The 15918-nt window shown below is 40.1% G+C and overlaps 1 protein-coding gene across 7 annotated transcripts in view; it reads right to left on the minus strand.

Moving 5' to 3' along the window:
- ALG6 (ALG6 alpha-1,3-glucosyltransferase) overlaps positions 1–14778 on the minus strand; it is a 38867-nt gene extending 24089 nt beyond the window's left edge. For 2 of the 7 annotated variants that reach the window (XM_073357460.2, XM_073357453.1), the window contains exons 1-5: positions 14705–14778; positions 9676–9786; positions 5658–5742; positions 1209–1298; positions 124–212 (exon numbers count right to left, since the gene is read on the minus strand). In XM_073357460.2, the coding sequence (XP_073213561.1) occupies positions 124–212; positions 1209–1298; positions 5658–5742; positions 9676–9757 (346 nt within the window). In that variant the 5' untranslated portion in view covers positions 9758–9786; positions 14705–14778. Of the gene's footprint in view, positions 1–123; positions 213–1208; positions 1299–5657; positions 5743–9675; positions 9787–13482; positions 13614–14548; positions 14639–14704 lie in introns of those variants that run through there. The other 5 variants (XM_073357455.2, XM_073357454.2, XM_073357456.2 and 2 more) reach the window with 5 other exon arrangements.
- Between the last annotated feature and the right edge of the window lie 1140 nt (positions 14779–15918).

Raw genomic sequence — 15918 nt, forward strand, 5'->3', positions numbered from 1 at the left:
CAAACCCCCAAAAAAACAAACAAACGAACAAAAAGACACAACAAGGGATGCCAAATTAAATGTGCTAAATTAGTGAGCTAGAAAAATGTATAAGATCATGTTAAGGAAATGCAATTTTTCTACCTGTTGCACGCATGAATAACTTATGTGGCTGACTCTCATATCCACGGGATGTGTGGAGAGCAATCCAATCGGGATTTATTAACTTTGCACTGTAAAACAAAGTATAGACACATCAAAATGTAGACAGTTCTCATTTCCCTTTACGTTCTTTTCAGCAATAAAAATGATATGCACAGGGACATATTTAGAGGATTAAGATAAATGAGGCAAACTTTATCAAAAGCAATAGTGACCAGGGAAGGGGTTTCCTCACCACTAGACCAGTTTATTTTATCGTATTTAGCTGCTAATCAGCAATACAAAAACTGAAAATAGTTATCTTGTGCTTATACAGATTTAATTCTATTACTATAATTTAATTCTATTACAGTCATTCGGCACTTCTCAAACTGAAAGCTAACTTGTGATTTTTTTAAAGTGTTAACAGAAAGTAGGCATAGTGCAGACAGATGTGAAGCAAACTTTCCCCACATAGCTCTGCCAGTGCATCGTAACCTGACCTGCAGCACCCTTTTTCTGTCTGCCCCTGAACAGAACACTCCAATTTTCTAAAAATTTTCTATGGTTAAAGGCCATACAGGAAGAACATCCCAATAACAGAATTATATTTACAAGGTATCACGTAGGATCCACTCATCAAATGCCACTTGGGTTCTCAATACAAGATTAATTTTCCATTTGCTGGAAACAATCTCTGACGTGCCTTACTATGTGCATCGCTAACCCTAAATGACTTATTCAAGGAAGCTATAACTATGACCCATCGGCTAAAATGTAATCTGCACCCACTGGAATACAAGAGGAACTGATCCTGCAGTCCTGTTATAGGCAAAGCCCCGTAACTGATTTCAATGTGGAACAAATGCAGGATCAGGTTTGAAGCAAGAGGGGTGAAGTAATAATGCCACATCTATTGTTTCTCCAGCTCCATAATTGCACATAATAAGTGAACTATACCAAAGAGGCAAATCCCTGCCATTTGTTTTGTTCCTCTCCTCTGAGAGGAGGGGGAGAATGCATTTGTTTTTTCTTTCATTCTCCACCAATAGCAAACATTTAAAATAATCCTAAAATGATTAACTTACACATAAGCACACAAGAGACTGTGATAAGCAGTAAGAGGTGGATAATCAAGGCCCCAGTATTGCAGATTATTGTCACTGGTATTGAAGTACCTGAAAAACAAAAGAAAACTTAAAAATGGATCTAGGATTCCAGCATTGTAACTTCACTTCAACCTAAAGAGTTTGCACATTAAGCCAACCGTGTCTCTACTATATAGTCAAACATTCATAGGAACTAAATATTGCCCATTGGGATTTTTGTTTTGTTTTACTAGAAATAACTGCAAGCACTAAAACAAAAACAAACAAAGGATTCAATATACATTTGCTGGCAACTGTGAAGACTGTAAGAAGCTGCAAGAGATGTTGGCTCTATACCCAACTAAGCATATTCATCGAGGAATAAAATTCCTTTACATGGAGCCAAGCTGGAGGGATCCATAGGATGCTTGTACAAAATGAGCTCCCCACATCCGCCAAAGCCCACAATTCCTGATTTGATAGGATCATCCCCAACTCCATCCACAGTCATGAACTACATTTTTCAGATCCAGGAGCTATTCCAGCAGAAGGCTGAAATAGAAAGTTTGCCCAACCACAAAAAGAGAACACAGACTTAGCAGAGCTCAAAGAAAAGGCAGTTTTTAAAGAGTATTGATTTGACCTCAGCTATAGAGAGGTTTTCCTTATATTAAGGTTCTCAATTTCTATTCTTTGGACTTAGGTAGCCCATTTATACCTTTAGAGGACTCTTCAGCTCACCTGTTTTGTTCCTGACTGGAGACAGAAGAACCCTCCTACTTCATAAAGATGTATGCAGCCACCTTTCACATGCTTTGTGAACCATACTGAATTCACATATTGCACAACTGTCATATTTAGCTCCATGATGGGCAAAGTCACACATTAGTAGAAGGCTCAATAACCGGCAGAGCCAAAGCAGCAAAACGTTTGCAGACAAGTAGCCAAAGAGCCGATTAATTATTTAAACAGATCCTATAAAGGAAATGTATACGTTTTCTTCAATGCAATACCCAATGTTTGCATATACAGATCGTCAAGGTTCCTTCTCCACTCTGAACTCTAGGGTACAGATGTGGGGACCTGTATGAAAGACCCCCTAAGCTTATTCTTACTAGCTTAGGTTAAAAGCTTTCCCAAGGTACAAGCTTTGCCTTGTCCTTGAAGAGTATGCTGCCACCACCAAGCATTTTAAACAAAGAACAGGGAAAGAGACCACTTGGAGACATCTTCCCCCAAAATATGTCCCCCAAGCCCTACATCCCCTTTCCTGGGGAAGGCTTCATAATAATCCTTACCAATTGGTACAGGTGAACACAGACCCAAACCCTTGGATCTTAAGAACAATGAAAAATCAATCAGGTTCTTAGAAGAAGAATTTTAATTAAAGAAAAGGTAAAAGAATCACCTCTGTAAAATCAGGATGGTAAATACCTTACAGTGTAATCAGATTCAAAACCTAGAGAATCGCTCTAGGCAAAACCTTAAGTTACAAAAAGACACAAAAACAGGAATATACATTCCCTCCAGCACAGCTTATTTTACAAGCCATTAAACAAAAGAAAATCAATGCATTTTCTAGCTAGATTACTTACTAACTTTACAGGAGTTGTAAGGCTGCATTCCTGATCTGCCTGTGTGATGCTTTTGCCGGGAACAGACCAAACCCTTTGTTTCCTCCACCTCTAGATTTGAAAGACTCTTGTCCCCCCATTGGCCATTTTGGCTCAGGTGCCAGCGAGGTTACCTTAGCTTCTTAACCCTTTACAAGCGAAAGGATTTTGCCTCTGGCCAGGAGGGATTTCATAGCACTGTCTACAGAAAGGTGATTACCCTTCCTTTTATATTTATGACACAGACATATGTACGAGTTTGTTAAAATATAGTACCTAAATCTCATTGAATAGTCAGGTGCAGCACTCTGTTTCACTGGTGAGCCCCAGCATGATATAGGTGTGAAGAAACCTTTTTGTGATCAAGACTGCTTCTCCTGACACATTCATTTTGCAGTGTCCATTTTTTGTGACATCACAATTGGTTACTTTAGCAGAAAACATTATGTCCCCAACGCTGGACTGTCTCATCACTGAGTGAAACAAGGAGGTAGAGAGCTTACACAGAACTATTGTAAGAAAGAGTCCACCTTCTCTGACTCACATGAGGGATCTTGGGTCCAGTTCTGCTTTCCTCACTCAAGGAAATCTTAGGGACATCAATAGGTATTCCTCACACAGAGGCAGAGAGTAATACCCTAGTCTTGAGTTGCTGTTAAAGTCTGAGGGCAGACTCTTGCCTTTCATCATCAGTGACAGGAATGAGTAAATGACAAATGAAGTGGGATTTTGATATTATATTGCGTTTTGTGAAGCATGACAGCAACTGTTAGAGAAATTTGAACTATGTACCCCATACTTTTAGGTTAAAAAAGTATACCATAAGCAATTGGGGCAGACAGACATACAAGAACATATATACACACAAACTGGAGTTTCATACTGAGGGAGTTCACACTCACATCTGGGTAATTCTACCAGTATGTAGAAGAAACAAAGGCCTAAAGGAAAATTGACAGCAGATATAACTGAGTTATTAAAGTAATACCTTCTAAATAGCTGACACAAGGTCATGAACCTGGATCAGAGATGTCAGCAATAACCATTTCACCTAGTTCTACATCAGAAAGAAAACTCTGGAGGATAATATGTGAGGGTACACAAGGAAAGGGTTTTCCTGTCTACAATTCTGTTTTTTCAATGTTTCTGTGGAAGGCCGGCAGCCGTTAGAATTTAGCCACATCTTCCAGATGCAAGGAGGAAGTTTTAATTCAAGGAAAATAAAAGTTATAAAAATAAGACATCAACTCTTTAAAATCTCAGAATGAAACAGACTGACTAGTCTTTTATAATTGCCAAGGGGCAAGTTCTTGGCTTTTCCAGTCTACCCACTCCAATGCAGCCAATTTTTGACATTTATTACAGTAAATGATATTTCTTGAATTCCTTATGAGCTGCCTGGAGTATCTTATGAACAATTGATGATAAATCGTATTTCTTTAAGATGCATCTCTGCTTCTTCTCCTACCTCTCAAGATTTCTCATGCCAAGACAGTTCAGCTCTTTCACATGGATTTTAATATTCTGCAATTCACTAGTAAGCTTCCCAGTTACTTTGTGTATTTTACTCTTATCCTTCCCTAAACTTGTATTTCAATGGGAAAACAGTACATGTATCAACTGATACTTAGCACAAGGTAACAATTGCCACATTTTTAATTAGTAATACAAGAAGACAGGATGTCATTAACGTAGCCTTGGATAAATATGCATGAGTTCTAGAGAAAGACAGAAAAAAACACAAAGATTTAAATTCTAGCCTCTGGCTCAGAGAAATCTCATGCAAGGAAACGATATACAAATCATATTGTAGTTTACTGCAGCAATTTTTTAAATATACTTTGTTTCTGAACAAAAGGAATAAACATGGAGCACAGCAAAATTACATGTACATGCATATCTAATATTGAATTAGGATTTAAATCTATGAAAATATCAAGAGATATTTTAGGAGCTTGGCAACTTCAGAGAACGTCTCCCTGTAGCTAGGCAAAACAAATTTATATTGCAACTCATTTGTTGCTGCATGGCCAGTTCTATTAGATAGCAAACTTAAATGAGTGCTACCAAAATTACTCAGATTCTTAACCTTTGTAGTTTAACAGTTCTTTTACACGTTGGAGTGTAGCAACCTTCCATAGTGGACATTTCCCTCCTATCCAAAACAAGGCTTAATCTTCCAAGACTCAGCCATTGAACGTATCAGTTGAGATACTAGTCTCCTGGTGTCCTCAAAAATTAATACAAGTGGGCTGTCTTCGCAAGGGTGCAGATTCCAGAGGTATGATATTCTTCATAATTCTAACGATTGTTAATTACCTACTAACAACAGACTCTGCCATAATACATGAAGCTATGAGCCAGATAATGTAAAGTATACACTTTCTGAAATATCATCAGTACCCAAGGGCCTGTTTTGTTTAACAGAAAACCCTCATTCAACAGATATAGAAGACTGTATATTTTAAACTTGAAGACTATGGTCTCCTGTAGTTCCAGTGGCAGTTGCTCATATTATTACTTTTACACAGGATGAGCTAAGACATAGCACATTCTTTGCATCTTTACTGCATTCTTAGACTATTGTTTTTCAAACTTTTCTGTTTTATATACAAAAATCTAACAAATCAAATTTAAGTTCTTAACACTTGCACATTTCTTAAGCAAAAATAATGTCTCAGTCTAAGAACAGGGAGAAGCAGGTTGTTTAGAGTAGTTCAGAGAATGGTAAAAAGCTTTTGAATAGATTTAAAAATCTCAAGTCTTACTTTTATGCACCTTAAAGTTGATTTTTTTCATTACACATCGTAGGCTGAAACTTAAAAGTGATACATACCATTCCTTGATGGGTAGATTGTAAGTAACTTCTTGCCAATGCCTCTGAGCTTCATAGTCTCCATACATAGGTGGTTTTCCTGCACCTAAGAAAGCAAGAGATGGCAAAAAGTGCTTACACATTTATTTTTTGTTTCTGACACTGCTTTTCCTCCAAGAATGCATCTGGAAATTAATATCATATTTATTCTGGGTACTTTGCTTTATTAGTATCTAAAATTGGGACAGAACGAACAATGGATCATGTTTCCTATAAAAAACATACATATGTAACATAGTACAAGTATTCTTTTGGTGTTATGAATATTTCTGAGAGGAGCAGTTATCAACTTATACAATTTTCAAGAAACAGATACAGTAGCCTGATCATTTCATAAAGTCATTGGTAATGTTATCAAGTATAGCATGAAAAGTGTTGCATTTTCTCAGAAATAAGACCATGTAGAATTACTGCATTCTTACACATTTGTTATGTGTGAATATGCCTACTACTTTTTCAGAAATAAAACAGCAAATGAGTTGTCCTTCACCTTTGTACAAATTGCCCTTCCCCCACAGTTCTTAACAGAGAATTAACATTGTAAGTAGTTTACCTATTTCTAATATACGATGTAATATCATTCTATTAAAACTGCACCATATATGGAGTGGGTTGAGAAGAAAAATTCATTTTTACAAAGCTTTCTGAATTACCAGACTGTCTATGCTCCATTTTTGTTTACTAGAATCTTTTTTTCCCACATCTTTCAATTGAATGATTGTTATGTAGTAGCTCTGAGTGATGACCAAAGTCAAAGAAAGCTTCTTACACACATACACCATTTACAAGGCTCTTGGGAAGTTAGTTCAGTATGCCATGAAAAATCTTTATCAATGCAGTCTTCATAGGTTTGTTCACAAACAAGTTCCTCAAAGTGATCTAACTGTGGTAGTCCCACATTATGCAGCCACTGTATACATACTATTCACTGCCTTTATCTTGTGATTACCTATTGAGAACAGAAACTAGGCAGACAGTTTCTTCCACTGAGATATTGACTCTAACCTCATGGAGATTGAAGAGTTTCTTTTAGATATAGGAAATCCATCTATAATTCTTTCACATGATCTATGTTTGTGGGATTCACACAAGCACAGATATATGTGATTTGTTTGTGGTCACAAAAAGAGAGTACATTATTTCTATAATAAGAGACGTTCAGATAAAAGGATCCCAAACAGGTCAGGTCATCAGGGAGTAAAAACCTCATCAATGCCCACCCTGGAATGACAAATCTATTGGACAGAAAGAATCTGTCACAGAATTTACTAAATATAACGAATGGTATTAACCAGATTTTTCTAACCATCTCAAGATTTTTGTGGATGTGCAGGAATTTTCAAAAGAGGTGAAGAAAAGGAATTAGATCATTTTAGAAATGGCAAACTAGTTCCTAATCCATAGTCTGACCCACTTTCTATATTCAGCTAGCTGGTGAATTAAGTAATTTGCTAGCTCAGGAATTGGTACTCACATTTTGTTAAATACTAGCATGCTCTAAAGCCAGCCCAGAAGAACAAGTTAACTATACCTAAGGGATCTTTACTCAAGAAAGGCAAAAGGAATCCTACCACAGTAATTAATGCACCTTTCTGAAGCTGGCAGCAGATATATAGCCAACTAGGATTTAGAATTTAAGAAAAATATATTGTTGTTCACATGCATTCCAATTTTCCATTCTTATCAGAAGTGCACCAGATACTAGATACAGGTACTTTAAATCAACCCTTGCTTTGTTCAGTTTTATTGCTGCCTGGAAGTTTGAGGTTTCAAGGGCCTAATTCTGCCTTCAGGTACACGCAGTTGGCTTCTACTCACTTAATGGCAGCTTTGCAAATGTATCAGAAGACAAAATCTGGTCCTTAGACTCTAAATGTACTATAAACGACTTTTTCTGATTAATTGTCTAAAACCAACTAGCCTTGACCATGCTGCCTTGGATGGTGACCTTCACTGCCATGCATTAGTTATCTGTCCTCTCCCAAACATAACCCTAACTCAACAAGGTTAGCAATGCCTCAAAAAGGCATCACAAGACAAACAACAAGATAAATAAAACGATGTAGCAACAGAACACTAGTATAGTTAATGGGAGTGGAAATAACCTCCTTGTGTCCGGTCATTCATGCCACACGATTCTGAACTATGCTGAATCAGCATTAATAGTCTGCTTCAGAGAGCAACAAAGAACTACTTTTAATCTCTTGATCAAGTGTGTGAGCTCACTGAGCAATAGTGACAAAGCAAAGTAAAGGGACTCCGTCATCCTGAAAATTACATTCCGTAAAAACATCTGTTTTTTCCAATGTATTTTATGCATTTGACAGCACTGGTTTATAATCAGGTTTACCGTTTCCCCTGAATAGTCAGTTAGGCCTTGATCCAACAACTACACAAACAGACCCAGTAAAATCAATGGTACTACTCACATGATTCAAGTAAAGCACATACTTTCCTGGATTTAGGCCTTACTCAGTTGCTCCCTTGCTGAAAATCCTTTCGTAAGGATAAATTATGGAACAACAAAATGCTTATGAAAAAATTTAAGGAAATTTTTAAAACTCAAAACAGTATTTAAAGGGTACTCTCTCAGAACTTGGATCATTCTGGAATTAGTCCATTTTAAAAAAAAATCTAATTAGCAGCATCCCTTTAACAGGGGTGAGTGCATCCAGCACAGCAACATAAAAGGTTAATACAATGATGGCAATAGAAAAGTTATTACATTTTGTGTGTATGTTTAAATAGATGAATTCTCAAAGACCTAAGCTATCTACAAAACAGAAAGGTTTCAAATTTAGATCTTTAGAAGGCACTCAAGTCAACTATCTTTACTAAAAAATTATGAAATCAAACAATCATGCTTGAAAATTTTCAGTTTAACTTCAAGTGATCACTCCAAGTAAATGAAACCAAAAAGTTATCCATCAATTTAGTCACAAAAAAATACTGGACAATTCTTGTGATTTTAATGGGAGGCTCTGAGCTACCTTAAAAGAAATTAGGGGTTGATCCCAGACTTGCCCTGTGGTTCTCCTGGCAGGCAGGGATTGGAAGTGTTACGCATTTAACCAAAGGAGTAAAGGAGCAAGCTTTGTACAAATTGACTGACGCTTCCAACAGCCAATTTAGAAGAGCCATCAGGAGATTTTGAAAAGACTTATGTTAGTTCTTTTGCAGGCAGCACGAGGTGGGGGTGGAGGGGAAGAAATGGATCCAATAAATGATACAACTGTGATTTATCTCATAACACATTCAAGCAAATATGGATGTTGGGTGTAAAAATCTAACCCTTCCTTCACTACTACCAGTACAGCTTTAACTAAATGAACAGTTTACTTGTGGTAAGGCTTGAAGACCAAGATTGATCAATTGTACTATGAGGCTGTATTGCTACTCTGCAACTACTATACTATCTAAGGTGTAGGAAAGGAAAGCTGGCTGTTCTTTTATTCCTTCTAGCATATTTTAGTGGGGGACATTGTAAAATAGGATTAACAGAAACAGGGGGATTAGAATGGAATAGCTTTTTCAGCACTGTGGTTGTGGTGACTGATGTTGCTCATTGCTAAACCCAGAGAAAATGGCAGCTCAAGAGTCTCAAGGGCTTATCTTCACTGGCAATTTACAGCGCTGAAACTTTCTCGCTCGGCGGTGTGAAAAATCACCCCCGACTGCAGCAAGTTTCAGCGCTGTAAAGTGCCAGTGTAGACAGTGCCCCAAAGCTGGGAACTACGCCCCTTGTTGAGGTGCATTTTTAAGAGTGCTGGGAGAGAGCTCACCCAGCACTGCGCCACGACCACACAAGGTACGTTAAAGCGCTGCCATGGCAGAACCTTAGGGAGGCACAGTGGCTATTATAATATGGCCTTATACTACTTCTGTTGTATGAGATCTTACAAACCAGTTTTTAACTCTTAACAAAAGCTTTGCAATTCACCTTTATGTATTTGTTTTGTAGACTGTGAATATACATTACCTGAATAAGAACCAAATGATACCGACCAGCGTACAATAAGTCCTAGTAAGACAGTAATTGTTATTAAGCTCCATTTTTCCATAGCTGATCTTCAAACCAAGTCAAAGGTACCTGAAAACAAGAAAACAAAGTCTATTGTAGCTCTGCCTATGTTTCTGTTCCTTTTTGCATTTGGAGTCCTATCATAATTTAGTGACACTGATGATAGTCTCACTCTGCCCCACACTATAAATGTGATGTTGCAATATTGCTTCTTTCTGCATGCTGCGATTAGACAGTTTATTCCAAGCACTGAAAAGTTTCTATGCATAAAACCAAACACTACACAGAAATATCTTCTCCCATTTCTGAGCCACAATCTGACTAAGGTTCTGGCAAAAGAAAAAGAAAGAGTGTAAGATTTCAAACTACTGAGAGGAACCCAGATCTCAAACCAACATTATGTTGTACACACATACACATTATTAGACTCCATGTCCTTATATGTTGGGGACTGTATATGTAATACATACAGGTGGAGTGTTGTTTCTTTATGCATGATTATTGTTATTTGAAAAACTTCCTGTTACAGTGTTTTAGTTTGAGGAGGGAAAATACTGAGGCTGCTCATATCCATAAGCAGCTCAATAACTTACTTACTACTGAAATCCTGCAAAAATATTCAAGGATTTCTATACAATTCCTTGACTATCAATCAATTAGCAATAGCAAACACAGAATTGATAGTGTGACATTTAACCACTTTTTCTACTGCATTATCTTTTGCTTACATGATGACATAGGCTAAGAACGGATGTTTGATTGATGTCACTGCACCAGTACTCAATACAGGCCTGATTCTGCAAACACGTATGCCCAAAAGTAGAGTTTACTGAAATGAGTAGTCCCATTTACATTAACAGGACTACTAGCTGCAGCAAACTCTACACATCTAGGTACTAATTGTTTTCAGGATCAGGCTCTAGTCTCTTACAAAAATCTTTTAAAAACTGAGACTTTCACTAAAATAAATAAATCCTATTTTTTTAAAATATACATATACAAAAAAGTCAGGATTTCAGATACACCTGAAGCCTTAAAGTTACAAATAAATACATTTTAGAAGTCAAAAGGATTTTTACTTGGTTGATGATATCCATTAACATCTAAATTTAAGCAAGAGGCTGCATCCCTTGCCCTTTACTAGGTATTTATAACATAACTGATTCTACCAGAGGAAAACTAACCTGAGATCCTACTAAGCAAAGAGGATTTGACTACAAAATGCTGAGTTTTAAGCCCATCTACATATTTGGATAAATATTTAAGATCCCAACAAGTTCAAGTATTTGTTTATTTAAAAACACTTCATCTTTAAACGTCAGCAATGTTCCCATTTGTTTGTTCTTTCTCTTCCTCCACAGAGTTAAAGGAGAGAAAAATTTTAACAGCTTCTGATGACTTATGTTGAGTACCCTGTTTAATTCCAAAGTTCTAAGACAAATTATGAAGTTTGCTACATAAAACATTTATTAAAGAGAACATGAAAGAAAAAGTATTATATGTTTTTTTTCTTTTACCCAATTATGAGGATGAGAACTCATGTCTTTCTGCAGTCTCCCTGAGAGGTAAGCTCCACACAGCACAGGAAAGCCATGACAATGAGAAGCCTCTGGCTTTAGTTTGGGTTCTTATATACACTCTACAGTGCATCCCATCAGGAACGGTGTGAAAAGCATTGCCCCAACTAAGAAACTATTCCTTAATTTCCAGGCCTTTCATTTCATTCTAAGATTCCTCACCTTTTTTATAGCAAACAAAATAAATAAATCTTTAATATCCTGGAAACACAGGATTAAATTCAGTCCTCGTATATGTGGGTACTACTACTCTGAAGCCAACCTACTTTTGGCCCCACGAGTCTGACACAAACCAGGGCTGAGCTAGGCCCTCAGGCTCTAAAGTTTCATTAAAACTTGAAGTCCATTTCTATAAACAGGGATTACAAATGTTACCTGCAGAGGGGGAAAGTGTAACAGTCACAGCAGGTGAGTTTTACTTTCTTCTTTTACACCAGTTTTAAATTCTAAAATGAACCAGGGACAACGCCTCCCACTTAAGGCACTCTACCCATCACAGTCCCCTTCCACAGAAGGTATGCAGAGTGAAACTTTCCACACCAAAATCTCTATATCCCAGCTAAAACCCATCTTTACTTTTCTCACCTTGACATGGATAATAATGAGCTTCTCCTCCCTAATGCGCCCTCGGTCCAGTCTATTCAAAACACCACTGCTCAAGTAATCTTCACCTCCAACCATGCTGTACAACTGCCCCCGTCATGAATCCCTTTTCTGGCTTCCTCTCTTTTATCCCATCAAATTTAAGATATTTGTAAAGTCCTAAATAACCCTATCCTAGCCTATATCTAGACTCTCATTTTCTCCTGTTCCTTTCATCTTCTGCTGCCACTCTTGCCTTTGCAGTCCTTCGTACAATTCCCTATTATTAGAACAATCTCCCTTTTCTTGTCTATCAAGTTCCCTCTTTCTCTCTTCTTCTTAAAACCCAATTCTTAAAGAATTCCATACTACTTTATCTTCCTTGTTAATAATCGCTCCATATCTTCCTTTACCTAAACTGTTACCCTGTGTTTTGACTGTGCTAGACTCTAAGCTCCTTGAAGCACAGAACTCATCATACTTTGATAAGTGCTGCATAGGTATCGGAGGCAAAATAAATAGTAGTAATAACAATACAAAACACCTATGGTGGGAGCCACAAATATACTCAGGCACCAAAGTCCCATTTTTAGGCACCACTGCAATCAACAAAACTCCCGCTCAGCTTCAGTCTAACCCTATAGGTACCTAAACTCACCCAGCACCTAAGTTTTTGCAGTAAAAGTTCCCTAGGCACCTACATTCCTGCCTCTGAACATTTGGAGGCAAATCTCCCAACTAAGTGATCCACAAATCAGGGGGAAGATAGGTGTTCCTCTGCCTAAACTGTGTGTTGGGCCCAATCCAGTAAATGTGCTCAGAGACAACCTAACTTCACAAAATGATTCAAGGGAAGGGAGGAAGGAGGACCTCACTTATTACCCTAACCACTGGGCTAAAGATTCTCACCTGGGATGTGGGAGACTCTTGGTTTAAGTCCCCCCTCTGCCTGATGAGGAGACAGGATTTGAACAGGAATCTGCCACCTGACTGGGTGCAGGTGCATAATGCTGTTGTAACTCAGAAAAAAAATTCCTTTCTGATTACCAGTTCAGGACGAGTGCTTAAGAAAAGGTACTAGTCCTGAAAGCACTTGCACTGTTCCACCACAATGTTTCTCTGTTTTGCCAAGCCATGAAACTTTACACCTCAGTTTGTTGTCATTAATATTTTTATTGTTACTGAATGTTAAGTAAAACTTTAACTTCATTAGACTGTTGAAGCTCCTGTCAAATGTAGAAAAGGAAATACTTTAAATGTCAGCAGCAGCACCAAAAGTCTCTAAACCCTTGACCAGAGAGGAAATTGTAGCTGAGATGCAATAATTAGCATTTTTTAACATTTTGTGAAATCATTCAATCACATTCACCACCACCAAAAAAACTGAACATACATGATAAAATAGGTGACACCCAATTTATTAAATCTAGTCATTCTGATTATCATTTTCCTTATCCTGACACTCATTTTAATATCAGCATGGTTTTATAGACCCATGTTTTATACTCTCTGCAGTCAGGCTATGATTACAAGGTCTCATAGTATAATGTGTTAGTTCTAGATCTCTAAAAAGAAAAGGAGTACTTGTGGCACCTTAGAGACTAACCAATTTATTTGTTCTCTGTTCTTGATATTGCAGCCACTAAAATCACATTACAATGAAGTGGAGGGGTCCAAAGGCAAAATGGAATCACAGTGATGTTTTTTTCAGTGCTGATATCTCACAAACCACCATGACTGAAAAAATTAAGCAACATTGCCAAATTAGGGCTGTATTTTGCTAGTGATGAATTATTAATTTCTCTCTGTGCTATCTTATGAAATACTGTTCATTTATAAATGGACAAGGCAAAATCACAGGTCAAGACAGCAAGCCTCTGGGATCTATCCCAAGAAAATCTATTGGCTTGGAACCTTGTAAACAGAAATGGATGAGTTTTGATCAACTACAGTTATAATTTTGTATGAGCAATTTCCAGTCCTTTCCCATTGTGACTCCCTAAATAAAGGTATGAGGAGAAAGGAGAGGAAGAAGCCCCTGATGCACTTGAACAAAGATGGCAGTTTCAGACAAATATTTTTTAATAAAAAAGGCAAAGGAAGAAAAAGCCTCCGACACGATCCCTAGACTAATGGCCTCTAATGAGCGGGCCCCCCATATGTTTGTGTGTGATATCATCAGGCATGCAATGAGCACTGTGATGAAATCCAAGGGCTGCTCAGCATGGTCAGAGGAAAAGGCTACCAAGAATATGTTTCCGTCTGTTGATTTCTCCGATGATGGGTCGATTTTCTAGCTACTCGGTATGCAGAGGACCCCGTCCCCACCACACCCACCAGGACAGGCCCACACCCGCTTCTCAGCGCCGTGAGGGGACTCCTCTGTGAGCCCAACGGCAGCCCGCCCTGCCCAACAGCTCCTCCTGTCACCCCGCTCCCCCTTCAGGGCTCTGCACTGCGGGGCGTGCGCCCCCCCCCAGCCAGCCCTTCGTCCCCGGGACCCTGCGGAGGGCCCCTCCTCCCCTGCCCGTCACACAGCAGCGGGCCCCACGCGCGCCCCCTTCACGTATGGCAGCTCGGGCACCCTCCACGCCCCCCGTTAGCCCCCCGCCGCGACTCCGGAGGTCCCGCCCCCGGTGACACGCGTGGAGCGCCGTCCGCCTCACGCGCACCCACTGGGAATCCGGGAAGCGCCCCGCACGGGTTTCCCGCCCCCGCGGGGCACCAGGAAGCGCTGCTTCCCGCTCCCGCCTCCCCCCACCTTCCCCCCTGCGGGAGCACGCAACTCCTGCGCGAGCCCGCGGCTCCCACTGGACCCAGGGACTCACCCCGACGCGCGCGTCCCCCGGCGATCCCGCGCTCGAGTCGAGCTGTTTCCGGTTCTGGCAGACGGGCACGCGCCGGGAGCGTCACGGGGCGGCGCGCAGGTACTAGTCCGGTGCACGCGGGCGCGAGGACGTAGGGCTGAGGGCGGGGAATGGCGAAGAGGGGGAGATGGCGGGAGCTGGAGCTCACCAAAGCTCATGCTCCAATAAATTGGTTAGTCGCTAAGGTGCCACAAGTCCTCCTTTTCTTTTCGCGAATACAGACTAATAGGGCTGCTACTCTGAAACCAGAGAGAGAACAGGGACCCTAGGAGGGAGGCAGCCGGGGGAATGGGGGTCAGAAACATGGGGGGACAATAAGGGGCAGCCAGAGGAATGGGGAGTCAAGGGTAAGCACGTGGCCTGCCAAGCAGAGCCCCACCAGCCCTAAGCCCTACAAGGCCCAGTGCGTCGGGCGCTACAGGTGGCTCTCCTGTGGCCTCCTCTTAACCAGGTGAGGAGGCTCCACCAGGGCTTTAACTTACCAGTTTATCATGTGCTCCTCTTCTGCGGCAGCCGGTTGCATCGTATTAGCTAACCGGTGCCAACAAGGCACCTCTAGCCCTAGTCTGGGCTTGTTACCCCCGGCACCTCCTCAAGGCAAAACATCTAGGTGAGCACACAGCATCCTGGCCTGAAGGTACGCAGGTTGTCAGAAGGTGCCAAAATTCACACTCAGAATAACATTAATGCTGCCTCAGGCACGACACACAGGCCTTGTCTACTGCCAAAACCAGGACCTGTCATTCACCGAGCATTCAGCTCTTCTAGTGGCAGCACTAGTGCAGCTATGGCTTCAGGCAGCTGCCAGCTATTTATGCACCTTGTTGTTTTATCATACTCAGATTAGATCTTTATGACGGTGCTTAAAAAACCAATGGTCACCTAAAACTTGGTCTGCTGTAGTGCTGCTCCTGTTGCCACAACTAGTGGGGACGAAATGTTACAATGGTGGGAAATTACTGGCAAAAAGCCTGGTGGGGTAGACACAACTAGGGACTGGGGTGCAGATCCTCAAAGGTATTTAGGCATCCAATTCCCAGAGATCTGGTCCTGGCTTCCTTCCTGGGAGCAGTCTGGAGTCCTGTTCTTTGCCAAAGGAAGGTAGCAGCCTGAGGATCTGTGTGCATCAGGGAGAAAGGATCTAGGGAGCAGTTTGGGAGCAAAGTAGAAACCTA

This window comes from Lepidochelys kempii, chromosome 8, assembly GCF_965140285.1.
Source record: "Lepidochelys kempii isolate rLepKem1 chromosome 8, rLepKem1.hap1, whole genome shotgun sequence".
NCBI lineage: Eukaryota > Metazoa > Chordata > Testudines > Cheloniidae > Lepidochelys > Lepidochelys kempii.